At 52.2% G+C, this 13196-nt stretch overlaps 1 protein-coding gene across 1 annotated transcript; it reads right to left on the minus strand.

Annotated features, from left to right (window-relative positions):
- Positions 1 to 7067: 7067 nt before the first annotated feature.
- Positions 7068 to 9099, minus strand: CLPS (colipase; the record flags this gene model as incomplete). Its single annotated transcript, XM_082849188.1, has 3 exons — positions 7068 to 7199; positions 7643 to 7765; positions 9016 to 9099. The coding sequence occupies 3 exons, from the start codon at positions 9097 to 9099 to the stop codon at positions 7068 to 7070; spliced, it is 339 nt and encodes a 112-aa protein (XP_082705314.1).
- Positions 9100 to 13196: the final 4097 nt, after the last annotated feature.

Below are 13196 nucleotides of genomic sequence, written 5' to 3' on the forward strand. Positions count from 1 at the left end.
TGAGCCTGCACGTCCAGAGCCTGTGCTCCACAGCGGGAGAGGCCACAACAGTGAGAGGCCCATGTACCGCAAAAAAAATAAAAAACATAACAAAAAAAAAAGAAAGGAGAATGTACCGTGGGAGCAATTCACTGCCACAAAACATTTTATTATTATTTTAACAAGCCAGGGGAACTTGGCTCCCAGGACCTAGAGCTATCGATGTACTGGTAGACAGCTCGAATCGGGTAGTTTGTTTTGTTGTTGTTGATTTGTATGAGTTTTTTTTTTTTTTAATTTTTACTGGAGTATAGTTGATTTAAAATGTTGTGTTAGTTTCAGGTGTACAGCAAAGTGAATCAGGTATACATATACATATATCCACCCTATTTTAGATTCTTTTCCCATGCAGGCTATTACAGAGTATTGAGTAGAGTTCCCTGTGCTGTACGGTAGGTCCTTATTAGTTTATATGAGTTCTTTATATATCTTGGGCATTAACACCTTATTGGATATATCATTTGCAATATCTTCTCCCATTTGTTTATTTTTGCTTTTGTTTCCCTTTGCCTGAGGAATCACATTTAGAAATATACAGCTAAGACCGATGCAAAGACTTGTCTACGCTTAGGTAGGAAGACTCCCCTTTTTTTTTGGCGATGCCAGGCAGCTTGCAGGATCTTAGTTCCCCAACCAGGGATGGAACCCGTGCCCCCTGCAGTGGAAGCTCAGAGCCCTAACGGCTGAACCGCCAGGGAATTCCCAAGGAAGACTCCATTTTTGATGATTGACCAATGACAGCTTTCAAGCTCTCACTCCCTTTTTGCCCCACATCTAGGCCAGCTGCTAAAAGCACTTGCTTCCTCCCTTGGTGCTGGTGGGAGGTGCAAACCACACAAATCCCAGCCTGCTCAGGGAACCCTCACCCTGGCCCCATCTCCCAGCCGCAGTAAAAGTCAAAGCCACCCGCCCCTTCATCCTTGCCACTCACACCTCCTTGCACCTGTGCTGCCGTCCCCAGAAAGTTCCATTATTCTAGTAATAAACATTTCCATATTGTCTGGGTATGTGTGGCATCATCCATTCCAACATCCAAACCAATTTTGGGTAAGGGGGTGATTTCACCCTCTGTGAGGCACCCAGGAAACCTGTGAGTTCTCCCATTCTCTTTCCCTGCAATAGCTGGGTGACAAGGTGAGGATCTATTGCTGGGAGATGCCTGGATTGCTAAGTCACCACAGGGAGGACAGTGGCCCCGGAGAGCGTCCTGACTCACAGCAAGAAATCCACTTGTGTTGTGTTAAGCCTCTGTGATTCCTGGACAGTTTGTTCCCACAGCATTTCCGTACCTACTGTGACTAATATGTGTAAAAATGTCTCTTGCTGCTCTGCCCGCAGCATTATCACCCGCTCCCACTCCCAAGACCTAGGCACTTTGTTCTGATCATCCGCTGCCAAAACCCACTCACCATTTGTGTTTTGAACGTCCTGGGCTTGTAACTCTTGTGCACGCCAAGAAGGCCTACAGCAATGCGTTTTGGCGCACTGCATTTTCTCAAGAGAGGGAGTTACTGAAATTCTAATTGAAAGCCTCTGGAGAAAGGGAGTGGAAAGACGAAAACCAGAGTCTAATCTTCTGTTACTTGATAGCTTTGTGACTTTGGGGAGGTTTGGCAGCTTCTCTGGGCCTTAGTCACCTCATCTGCAAAACAAATATTCACAATGCTGTTTGTTACTAATAATACACAATTGGATTGGATGAGAGAGTCTTTTGAGATCCTTCTAACTGCAAAGCTAATAACAGCTTCTATTTATTGGGTGCCTACTCCATGCAGAGCAAAATATCTACTATTTCATTTAAGCATTGCATCATCCCTGTGATGTACTCTTATTAGGCCCCATCTTGCAGAAGGGGAAACCAAGGCTCAAAGAGGTTAAGAAGGCTGCCCAAGATCACACAGCCCGTAGGCAGCAGAGCTGGGATCGAACCCAGATCTCGCCGGTGCCAGAGTCCAATCACACAGACTAGATACTCTGCCGGCAGCAAGATGAGCACAGCAAACGGTCCAGGAAGCAGCAGTGGTTCTTGGGAAACATCAGCTTTATCCCCATTGCTTGCTCCTCTGTCCCTTTGGTCTGGGAACTGGCACTGCGGGCATCTCCCTGTCAACCCCAGGACTGGGCAATCACACGTCATTACGCACCCTCCAGGCCTCAGTCACATGGCACTCACATTGCAGATGCAGGGTATGTAGCTGGACCTTAGAGGCACGGCCACCACCTCTGGTCCCTGACGTGGCGGCAGCGCTCCTGGTCATCTTCTTCCTCCTCTCTTTTTTCTTGCTCCTCACTGGGGGCTCCTTTTTCCAGGGAGAAGTCAAAAGTTTGGTAAGGAACGTAGAGGGCACACCATCTGCCACCATCCTAAGACTTTGTTTGGGGAGGGTTGTTTGGGGAGGGTGGGTGGGCACAGAGCCTCATGTGGGTGAAAACTGGAAGTGGGGGACAGCAGGGAGTGCTGGGTGAAGGATGTCTGGGGGACAAAGAAAGCGCACCGAAGTCATGGGAGCTGTGCCGGGGTGCTGCCGGGTGCTGTCACTGCAGAGATGAACACAACACAGCACTCCCATCCCAGGCTCGCTCACATCTGGTAAGAGAGACAGACATTCATTCCTCCACACGTTTTATTGAGCACCTACTACATGTAAGTGATTTTTCTAGGTGCTAGTGATGGGGCTGTGAACAAGCCACAAAAATCCTGGGAGAGCTGACATTCTATTGTAGGAGGCAAATAAGTAAAATATTAATGTAATTCCAGGTGATCAACACCTGAGGACAAAGAAAATAAGGAAGGGGCTTCAGGAGTTGTGGTGTGAGGAGAGGGTGCTCAGGGAAGACCTTACTGACGATGGGAATTTAAGCAAAGACCTAAAGGGTGTGAGGCCTTTCCTAAAGGGAGCCAGGCAGGCAGTGGAAAGAGCAGTCCAGGTGGAGTAACAGTCAGGGCAAAGGTCTAGAGGAGGGACCTTGCCTGGCATATTCAAGGAATAGAAAATAGGAGTGAGAGAGAATGGAAATAATAGGAGATGAGGTCAGAGAGATCAAAGGAACATTACAATATTCTCCTTTGTTCAGCAGTTTTGCATTCAGCACCCACTGTGTGTGAGGACTTTAGTCCTAGCATCTAAGAAATACAGCAGTGAACAAGAGAGCAAAAATCCCTGCCCTCCTGGAGTTGAGGGAGAGAGAGAAAAATTTAAAAACAAGATAAAGAAGATAATTTCAGAGAGTCAGATGTGTTGTGAACATGGTAAACCCAGGTGATGGGACTGCTCTGGCTAGGTGTCCAGGAAGGCCGCAGCCGGGATGGGAGAGGGAAGCAGGCAGGTGGAGCTAACGGGGCCTGGCGTGCTGAGCAGGGCAGGCATTTGTTGGTTTTGTTCCCAGCTGTATCTCCAGGGCCTGGACACAGTAGGTGCTCAGTATTTGCTTGTTGAAAGACTATTGAAAATGTCTGATGGAGGGATGATGGGTGGCGTCATAAGCCCCAGCATTAGGGGCCGTTGATGTGTGTGAGTGTGTGTGTGTTTAGGGGGGTGTAGGTGACAATCAAACTCAGCTGAAAGGGTAAGTCAGAGTTTGCAGGAGAGCAGCTTGTGCAGTGGCAGACAGGAAGGTCTGGCTCACCCAGAGGAGACGTAACCTATTCTGGGGACACTAAGGGCAAACCTTCCAAAACTGTTTAGTTCCCTCCAGGCACAAGTCAGGTCCTGCGGGTGCCTTCTGTCCTCCCCCCCCACCCCCCACCCCCACCCCCCGCCCCGAGCCGCAGAGATGCCCCGGGGCCCCGTCCAGAGACTGCCCAGCCCAGCGGGTGGAGGAGAAGTGAGGGCACCGTGTGGGAGGAGGCAGGCGGGGGCCCGCGGTGGAGCCGTCTCCCCGCAGGACACTGGGGAGATTTGCTTTCCCGGGCAAGTGCACGAGTGGATGCTGCCGCAGTCGCACAGCTCCTTAAAGGGGTCCGAGGGCGGCACGTGTCACACGGAGGTGGGTGTCGGTGCCCGGTGGAGTTGAGGGGGAGGAACCCACGGAAGGTGGAGCCTGGGCACACCCAGAGGCCAGGGAAGGCCGGGGGGCTGGGGGGGGGGCGGCAGAAATGACCCGGGAATTCTCTGCTGGGGAAGCCTTTGGACAGACCCAAGGTGGGTCCCCACTCCAGGGGCTTGGAATCCTGGATGGGGGGGCCATGGGGCATAGCGATGCTTCTTTCTCTAATATGAGTTCCCTTTCTTGAGGGGTCATCTTAGCAAACCCTGAAAGTAGCACTGTAAATGGGCACAGTTAGGTCTGGCCCTCACCCTTTCTACCTCTGCCTTAACCACCGTCCTCCCAAGCCCCAGGAGTTCTGCCGTGGCCTCCTGGGGGGAGGTGGGCTGAGGCAGCCTCTGAACTGAGGGTGCAGGAGAGGGGAGTTGACTTACCTATGAAAGGATTTAAGGAGCTGAGATGGGGCTCCCTCTCAGTGTTCATCCACTTAGGACTGGCAGATGGGTTAACAAGGGAAAGGTGATGCCAGGGATGGAGTGAAGAGAACACTTAGCAACCCTAGGGGTCAGCCTGGAGGAGGTGACCAGAGACTCTGAGCAGCTGGGTGTGGAGGTCTTTATGCCCAGGCTCCTCTGTTGTGCACAAGCAGATGGGCCCCAGAGCTGGGCTGTGGTGAAAGTGGGGGCTGGCCCTCGGGGCTGAGGGCAGAGCAACCCCCAAGATCGAGGTCAAAGTCTCGCCTTTCCCAGACATTCCTCGGCCTGTATAACGAATGTCCCTGCCAGCAGGGCCTGACTCGTATATTTCCGAAGAATGAGAAATCGTTTAAAATCATCTACGGCCATTGTAAGAAAATTGAAAAAAAAAGAAGCCAGTTAAGGAAACTTTCTTTTGATGATCTTTCTTCCTTGCCTCCCCCCACTTCTCCTCCACCTACTCCTGTGCCTACCCAGAACTGTGTGTTCCTGTCCCTGGTCCCCAGAGCCTCCCCCAACAGGGGAGGAACAAGGAGGGAGGGTTGATGCACAGTCATTGCAATAAAGAACTTTCAATGTTTGCTGGCAGCCATTGCCCCGCTTCCTTTCTGAACCCCAATATTATTTGGGCAGTAATGTGCCCAGCCCTGGAGAGGGATCATAATTAGTTTAAGCCAGTCATGGCAATCCCATTCCCTTTGCTTTCCCAGCCTCCCTTGCAGCTAGAGGTGGTCAGGTGACCCAGTTGTAGCCATGGAGATGTGGAGACGTCAGCCCGGAGGCGTTAGGGCAAGATAAGAAGGTACCCCAGGAGAAGCACTCTGCCCTCACCCCTCCCCAACCCAGCCTCTACCCAAGGCTTCCTAGCACATGGTGAGAGGATCTGACGTTGGGAGCTGCTGTGAAGGCATTTGCTGAGAGGAGGTGAAGAGACCTGCAGGTCTGCCAGCACCCAAACAAATGCCGGCACTTCCATCTCTAGGCTTCTTCATGCCTGAGAAATATTGGGCTGGCCAAAAAGTTCGTTCGTATTTTTTCTGTAAGATGTTATGGAAAACCCCGAATGAATTTTTGGCCAACCCAACATATGCCCCCTTTGTTTAAGTCATAATTACTTGGGTTTTTGTTGTTGTTGTTGTTACTTACAGCTGAATCCAGTCTTAACTCATAAACCTAATGGTTACTCTAAGGATTCATTATCCCAGAACTACAGAATCCTGGGGCTGGGAGAGCATCTCAATTTCATTATCACTCTCCCTCATTTATGTGAATCTCCACTCCAGCATCCCCACCGAGGGGTCAGTGACCCTCCACTTGCACATCTCAGTGACCGGCACCTTAGAACTGCCTAAGGAAACCCAGGTTTGATGGCTCCAGGGGGTATAAAATTTTTGTATTAAGTCAAAACTAAATTCCTTACAATGCCACCCATCTGTCTTAGAATGTATAATTAGGAAAGAACAGGGAATTGTAGAAAGCGTAGGAGGTGGAGTTGGATGGGTTTAGTGGCAACTTTTTCTAATTACATGACATTGGGCAAGTTACTTAACCTCTCTGATCCTTAGTTTCTTTTATCTATAAAGTGGAGACAATGAATTCTCCTTCCCAAGGTCATTGTGAGAATTTGCTAGCACAGAGTAAGCCTATAGCAATTGTTTGTGGTCTGACCCCTTAACACACAGATTGTGTCAGCTAGCTGTCACATCTGAAAGTCTGGCCCAGAAAAGAGGTGAGAGCCCAGGAGAGGGGACTGGTAAGTTTTGATGCAGGGCAAAGAAGATGGGCCATTATAACTCCCCACCAGAGATGTGTGTGTGTGTGTGCCTGTCTGCTTGAGAACTTGAGGGGCAATGAGGGCCTCCCAGGGAGGTGTGATTGTTCCTCAGAAATGGAAACATAGGTCTTCCCTGGTGGTGCAGTGGTTAAGAATCCGCCTGCCAATGCAGGGGACACGGGTTCGAGCCCTGGTCCGGGAAGATCCCACATGCCACGGAGCAACTGAGCCCGTGCACCACAACTACTGAGCCTCTGCTCTGGAGCCCACGAGCCACAACTACTGAGCCTGCATGCCACAACTACTGAAGCCCACGCACCTAGAGCCCGTGCTCCGCAACAAGAGAAGCCACCGCAGTGAGAAGCCCGTGCACCGCAACGGAGAGTAGCCCCCCACTCACCGCAACTAGAGAAAGCCCTCATGCAGCAACAGACCCAATGCAGCCGAAACTAAAATAAATTAAATAAATTAAAAAAAAAAAAAGAAGAAGACGAAGAAATGGAAACATTCCCAGCCTGGCTGGGCCTGTTGCACAACCTTGTCTCCAGTCTGTCAGTCCCATCCTGCCTGGCCCCAGACCCATTCCTCCTTCTAGGAGGACACCTGCCCTGATGGGGCGAAAGGCTTGACGTAACATCAAAGAAGACGCTGATTCAGCAAGAACATCCAGGAGCCTGGGGAAGGTTTGCAAGAGGGGCTTTAATTGCCAAGAATCCAATTAGAAGATGGAGGTGCCGGGAAAGGTGGTGGAGGACGAGCGCCCTGTGGCGTGCCAGCCTGGGTGAGTGTCCTCACTTTCTGGAGCGGCTAGCATCGAGGCAGATGCCAAAGTTGGTGTTGGTGATGGAGCCCACGATGGTCTTGTCCACCTCACAGGTCAGACCGCGCTCACAGGGACACTTGTAGTAAACCCCATAGAGGGTCTGCAGAGATACGGAGCCAGTGGAGTCACAGGCTGTGGGAGCCACTTTGGGCATCGCCTGCCCTGCCTCTTTCAGATGGTGCTTCTCCTGACTGCCTCCCCAGGGGCCGCTGTGGGCCTGGGGGACTTGGGTTCTGGTCTCTGCTGTGTGGCTCGCTTGCTCTTACTAACTTGCTGTCTCTGGGAAGCCTCTAGCTACCCATCCATGAAACAGGGATAACAGATGGCTGCCCCACCCATCTCACTGGTCCGTGGTGAGGGTCAAGAGAGGGGATGGGATGGGAAAGGGCTTTGAAGCCTGCTGACCTCCCTCTCATCTCAACGTTCCGTGTCCAGACGGAGCCCCCTCCCTGATTCCCCCCCCCCCGCCCCCCAAGCCTCGAGGGCCCTCCGCCTCGGAGCTATCCTCCCCGCCGCCACCCCGCCCCGGCACTCGGCACTCACAAAGGCGGAGCACTCGCTGCTCTCTCTGGCCTTGGGTGCGCAGCGGGCCAGGCTCAGGCCGGTATCGCGGTGGCAGCACTTGCTCCGGCACTGGGCACTGTTCAGGCAGAGTTCGCCCTCTTCCTGCCAGGGGAAGCCCGTCAGCCCAGACCCCCCTCCATTTGATCCCTTCTCCACCCAGAGCCCCACCTCGCCACACACTACCCGGTTGGGGGAGGCATGTGTGAAGGAATCCAACCCCTGGGGCTGGCGGCCTCTCCTCCCACTCCGACCACCCATCCACCCACGTGAGAAGCGGGCAGTGTGGTGCCAGAGAAGCAGCCCCGGGCCGGGGACAGGACACCTGGCTTCTAGGACTGGCTGTGCTACCAACTCCCTGGGTGACCCTGGGCAAGTCACTGGCCCACCCTATGCCTCAGAGTTCCCATCTGGAATGGCCACTTGTGGCCCGCAAACAGGGTCTCCAAACCTCTGTGTCCCCCAATCCCTCAAGGAGCCTGTGAAGGTTGAGGACCCTCTCTCCCTGGAAAACTCCTCCCTCCCTCCCCCCACAGACTCTTACAAATAAATCTCAGGGGCATCCCGGACCCTCAGAGTCCATGCATGGCCCTGAGTTAAGAACCTGTGAACTGAGTTCTTAACCCAAAGTGATTTTGCAATTGTGCCCTTGGTGGAGAGGCAGCGTGGGCAGTGGTGAGAGCCTGGCTCTGGAGCCTGCCAGCCTGGGCGCCAACCCCTGCTCAAGACTTTCCAGCTGTGTGACCTCAGGCAGGTGACTGAATCTTCCCCTGTGTCAGCTTTCCATCTGGAAATGGGGTTGATCAGAGTAGTACCTATCTCACGTGGCTCTTATGAGGATTAAATACGGAAGTATTCCTGAGGCATTTGGAGCTGGTCTGGTCAGGCTAGGTCAGAAGTCAGAATCACTGGGGAAGCTTTTTAAACTACTGAACCTTCTGAGCCAGAGTTTCTGGGGCAGGAGCCCAGGGCTCTGGATTTTTTTTTTTTTTTTTTTTGGCTGCGCCACGGCTTGCAGGATCTTAGTTCCCTAACCCGGGATGGAAACGTGGCAGTGAAAGCGCTGAGTCCTAACCACTGGACTGCAAGGGAATTCCGCTCTGGAATTTTATAAAGTGCTCTCAGCCAGGTTGAACCGCTGCTCTGAGCATGCTCCGTGCCGATCAACCTTCTCTGGGGCCCCTGGGGAAGGGGCGTGGGACAGGAATGGGCAGTAAAGGAAGAGACGCCTTACCTCCCAGCCCTTGGGTAGCCCCACGTGGGGACAACTTGACCCACCCAGAGGTCAAGATCCAAGCTTAAAAAGAATTCCCACCTCGGGGTTCAGATGACTCCTGCCCTGAAGACCCTCTTACCAGGTTGATAATGATTCCCCGGGGGTCGGGGACCGCATAGGCTACCGCGAGGGCAAGGAGTAGGAGGACGAGGACCTTCTCCATGATGAGTGGGCACAGCTGGCGTAGGTAGTGGCCGGCAGGTCAGGTGGCAAAAGACAGAGCCAGAGGGGGTGGTGGGGCTATAAAAGGGGCCTCACCCACACGTGACCCACCTTCCCAGTCCCGCAGGGCCTGCCGTGGGCAGAGACCCAGCTGTGGCCAATCTGCTGGGGTGGGTCCTGATAAGGTAGCTGGGCACCACCTGGCACCTGGTGCCTTGTGTGTGTGTGTGTGTGTGTGTGTGTGTGTGTGTGTGTGTGTTGGGCGGGGGGTGCTGATACGGCAGCATTGTTAAGAGTGGGAACTCTGGGACACTTTTACCTGTACGAGTTATTAGCTGGGCAAGTTATCTGTTCTGAATCTGTCCCCTTATCTGTCAACTGATAAGAGGTGTGAGAGTTGAGTGAATTAACATATGTTGTATACATAAGACACATAGCCTGGGACAGGGCTTGGCACATGAGCAGTAGACGTTAGCTGCCATCGCTGCTGTATTCACCTCTGGCGCCCTGAGCTCTGTGGCAGGGCTGGGACTAGGGTGAGGCAACTGAGACACCTAGAGTGTGAGCACGTCCTTAAATTTTGCATCCTAGACACCTCTCTTGCCTCACCCCAGTCTGGGCCATGCTTTTGACCTCACCCAAACCCAGGTATGTGGCAGTATCAGGCTCGCGTGAGGAGGGGGCCCAGTTTCCCCACCCTCAACCTTCCCAGGCCCCTCGGGGATTTTCAGGTGGGGCCGGTGCCCTGGGCCTGCGACCAGCCCTGCGACCTGTACCGCCCTCCCACCCTCCCACCGGGGGTGCCTGCAGGAGTGATTTAGGGGCGCTTAGGAAGTCCTTCTCCAGCGACTCTCTCCCGTTCCTTTCCACTTCATTTAACATGTGCAATTCCAGCATTAAAGACTCACCACTTCAGTTAATGCTCCACTCACCCCGTCCCCCACCCCAGGCCACGTGCGGGCACGAGCCGTCGTTAGTCCTGGCTGAGGTTGAGGGTCTCGTGAGCCTCTGATGGCCTGGGCTGAAGGCTGGGAAGGGCACAGCTGCCTGAGTGTGCTCAGCTGTGGGACCAGAGCAGCTTTCCCTGAAGGACTGTTCATTGTAGCAAAGCACCCCTTCCCCAACCCAGAGGTGGAAGACGGCCCCGCTGGGGAGGCCCCAGACTGGGTTGCCTTTATCCTGGCTTCAAAACTCACCATAACTAGCTACGTGACCTTGGACAAGTTATTTACATTTGTAATCTCTGTGAGCCTCAGTTTTTTTATCGAGGCAAAGAGGTTGATAGCTCTTAGTAAAATGAGGATTGAATAAGACAGTGTATGTGAAACCCCATAGAAGTGCCTGGCACACAGTAGGTGCTCAGCCTGTGTAGCCACCCCCTGTCACTCCCCCTTATAGCACTGAGGGTGGCGTAGAGAGAAGCAGCTGGAGGAACCAGCCAGGAGACCCTCAAAATAAGAGAAACCCACCCAATTCCAGAGACATGGAAATGCCATTGATTAAAGGAGCGCTATCTTCTCTTATTTTTAGGGAACTCAGTGTTTAAAACCACTTTTCCCCATGAGCTCATCCTGACCCCTCCTTCTCTCCCCACCCTTCTGTTCCCTTCTCACAAGTCAAGACTAGGGGGCCTGGGAAGAAACTGGAACCGAGGAGCTGTTTCTATCTGTGATTGAAGCTATGAAACTGCATCAGTCCTAGTATTGCCAGCAGCTCATGGCCACCTTCCCAGAGGACAAAGAATGGAGATTTTTCCATTACAAATGAAGAATATAGCAAAGAGAACGTTGGCAACGTTTGTGCTTCCAAAATGTAAGCAAGATGTAATTAAGGACTTTTTGGACCAAAACCTCATACGGTCTAACCACCCTTTCTCCAATGTAAAGAGTGTTTTGCTTTGGGTTTTTCACCCTCAAAAAAGAGCCAATTTTACTGTATGTAATGTAGATACTGCATCTCAATTAAAAAACAAACAGGGACTTCCCTGGCGGTCCAGTGGTTAAGGCTCCGCGCTTCCACAGCAGGGGGGATGGGTTCCATCCCTGGTCTGGGTACTAAGATCCGGCAAGCCACATGGCACGGCCAAAACAAACAAACAAAAGGGGACAAAATTCTCCCTGGTCAAGTCCTACCACCTGGGATGGTGAGGGATGGGTGTTGTCATGCCTCCTGGTCAGTGGGGTTGGGCCACAGTGGCTGTAGACCCAGAGATGTGGCAAACTCCTCTTGGGTGTCACCCAGTCTTCGTTCGCCAAGATCCACCCCAGACACACAAGGACGGGCCTCTGGCAGCCATGTTAGTAAATGAGACTGTCTTTGCATCCCACCACTGGACAGACTAGACAAGGAATGGACATCTGACCCAAGGCCCTCTCCTGGGATGTAGGCCTGTGCCCACCAGCTCGCCTTCAAGCTGATCTGAAACATGGAACTAGGGAAGCCCAGGAAGGCAGTTTTCTGACGTGCTGATGAAGACATGGAGAAAGCTGGACTGCAGAGGGGAGGAAGAATGGATTCACCATTTGGGAAGAAGCAGCGTCAGCCGTGCCCTGACTTGCTGATGGATTTCCAGGTCCTGGTTACACATACTTGCACACACACACACACACACACACACACACACACACACACCCTTCCCATGGCTGCTGCATTCCTGCCCCTATGGGACCTGAAACTCCCCTATAACACATTCCCTTTACATAAGCCACAAACACAGGCATCGCAGTTCTGGGAAGGGGCTCACAGCTCTGGATCAAGGTCAGATGTGCGACAGCCCTGGAGTCAGCTTGTGGAGCAGACAGGGAATCCACTCAAGATTCAAATTCCCAATCAAGAGACTCAGGTTGACTTAGTTTGGGTCCTCCAGACCCCTACTCATGATCTGTACTGGGCAGAGCCCTGAGTGGGATGGAAAGGGGAGGGGCAGTTCTCCAAATAGAGAGTGAGTTTTTGTTACCAAAGAAAGGGGAAGGGGGCTTCCCTGGTGGTGCAGTGATTGAGAGTCCGCCTGCCGATGCAGGGGACACAGGTTCGTGCCCCGGTCCAGGAAGATCCCACATGCCGCGGAGCGGCTGGGCCTGTGAGCCATGGCCACTGAGCCTGCGCGTCCGGATCCTGTGCTCCGCAACGGGAGAGGCCACTACAGTGAGAGGCCCGTGTACTGCAAAAAAAAAAAAAAAAAAAAAAAAAAAAAAGAAAGGGGAAGGATTTCTGGGATGTGCAATAATTTTAGCTTTTAAATTTACATTGACCATCCAGTCTCTATTTTGTTTAGGTGAGGGTAGGAAATGAGACATTCAGTGACTTTCAGTTTACCAGTCTTTAATTCAATACTCAGCCTTTAGGGTTCCCCTCACCACCCCATTCTCCTGACCAAGATCGGATTGAGTGTGGAGTGAAGCTTATGTGGCTTCAGGAATTAGGGGAAGGGGTCCTTTTGATCCTCTGGGCCCTCAATGGCTGCTGTGAAGATGTCCCTTGTCCCACCTCAGCCTTCTGGTCCTGCTGAAATCTGTGCTCTGTTCTCTTAGCACGGCCCCTCCCTTCGCTGGTCAACAAACACATGAACTCTTTTTTTCCCATAATTTATAATGCTCACTCCTTGCTAGTGTTCCCTTCAAACACATCACAACCATCCTCTGAAGAAAGCTAGGGAGACGGCCCAAAGTGTCATCAGTCATTACTCCAGTGCTAGGTCCAGGACGTCTGTGTTATGTCACCCCTCTTTTAGTTTGGTCACAATCACATCTCAGTATTCTACAGCTCAGGGACTAAATATTAAAGTTAGCCATCATCAAAGAAAAGAGAGTTAGTAGGGTATATAAATATGCACATGACACATCAAGAACGAAAATCTGGGTAGACAGTAGAGTCCTCTTTTTTTTTTAATTGTTGGCTGCGCCGCACGGCATGCGGTATCTTAGTTCCCCAACCAGGGATGGAACCCATGCCCCCTGCAGTGGAAGCACGGAGTCTTAATCACTGGACCACCAGGGAAGTCTCTAGAGTCCTCCTTTCTTCAGGCACCATGTGGCTGTAGACAGTGCTTGTGACTTTCATCCTCCATCTCCCATCCTGTTCCTTTTGCTCTCAGCCAGC

Source organism: Leucopleurus acutus, assembly GCF_964270905.1.
Source record: "Leucopleurus acutus genome assembly, chromosome: 10".
In the NCBI taxonomy this organism is placed as follows: Eukaryota; Metazoa; Chordata; class Mammalia; order Artiodactyla; family Delphinidae; genus Leucopleurus; species Leucopleurus acutus.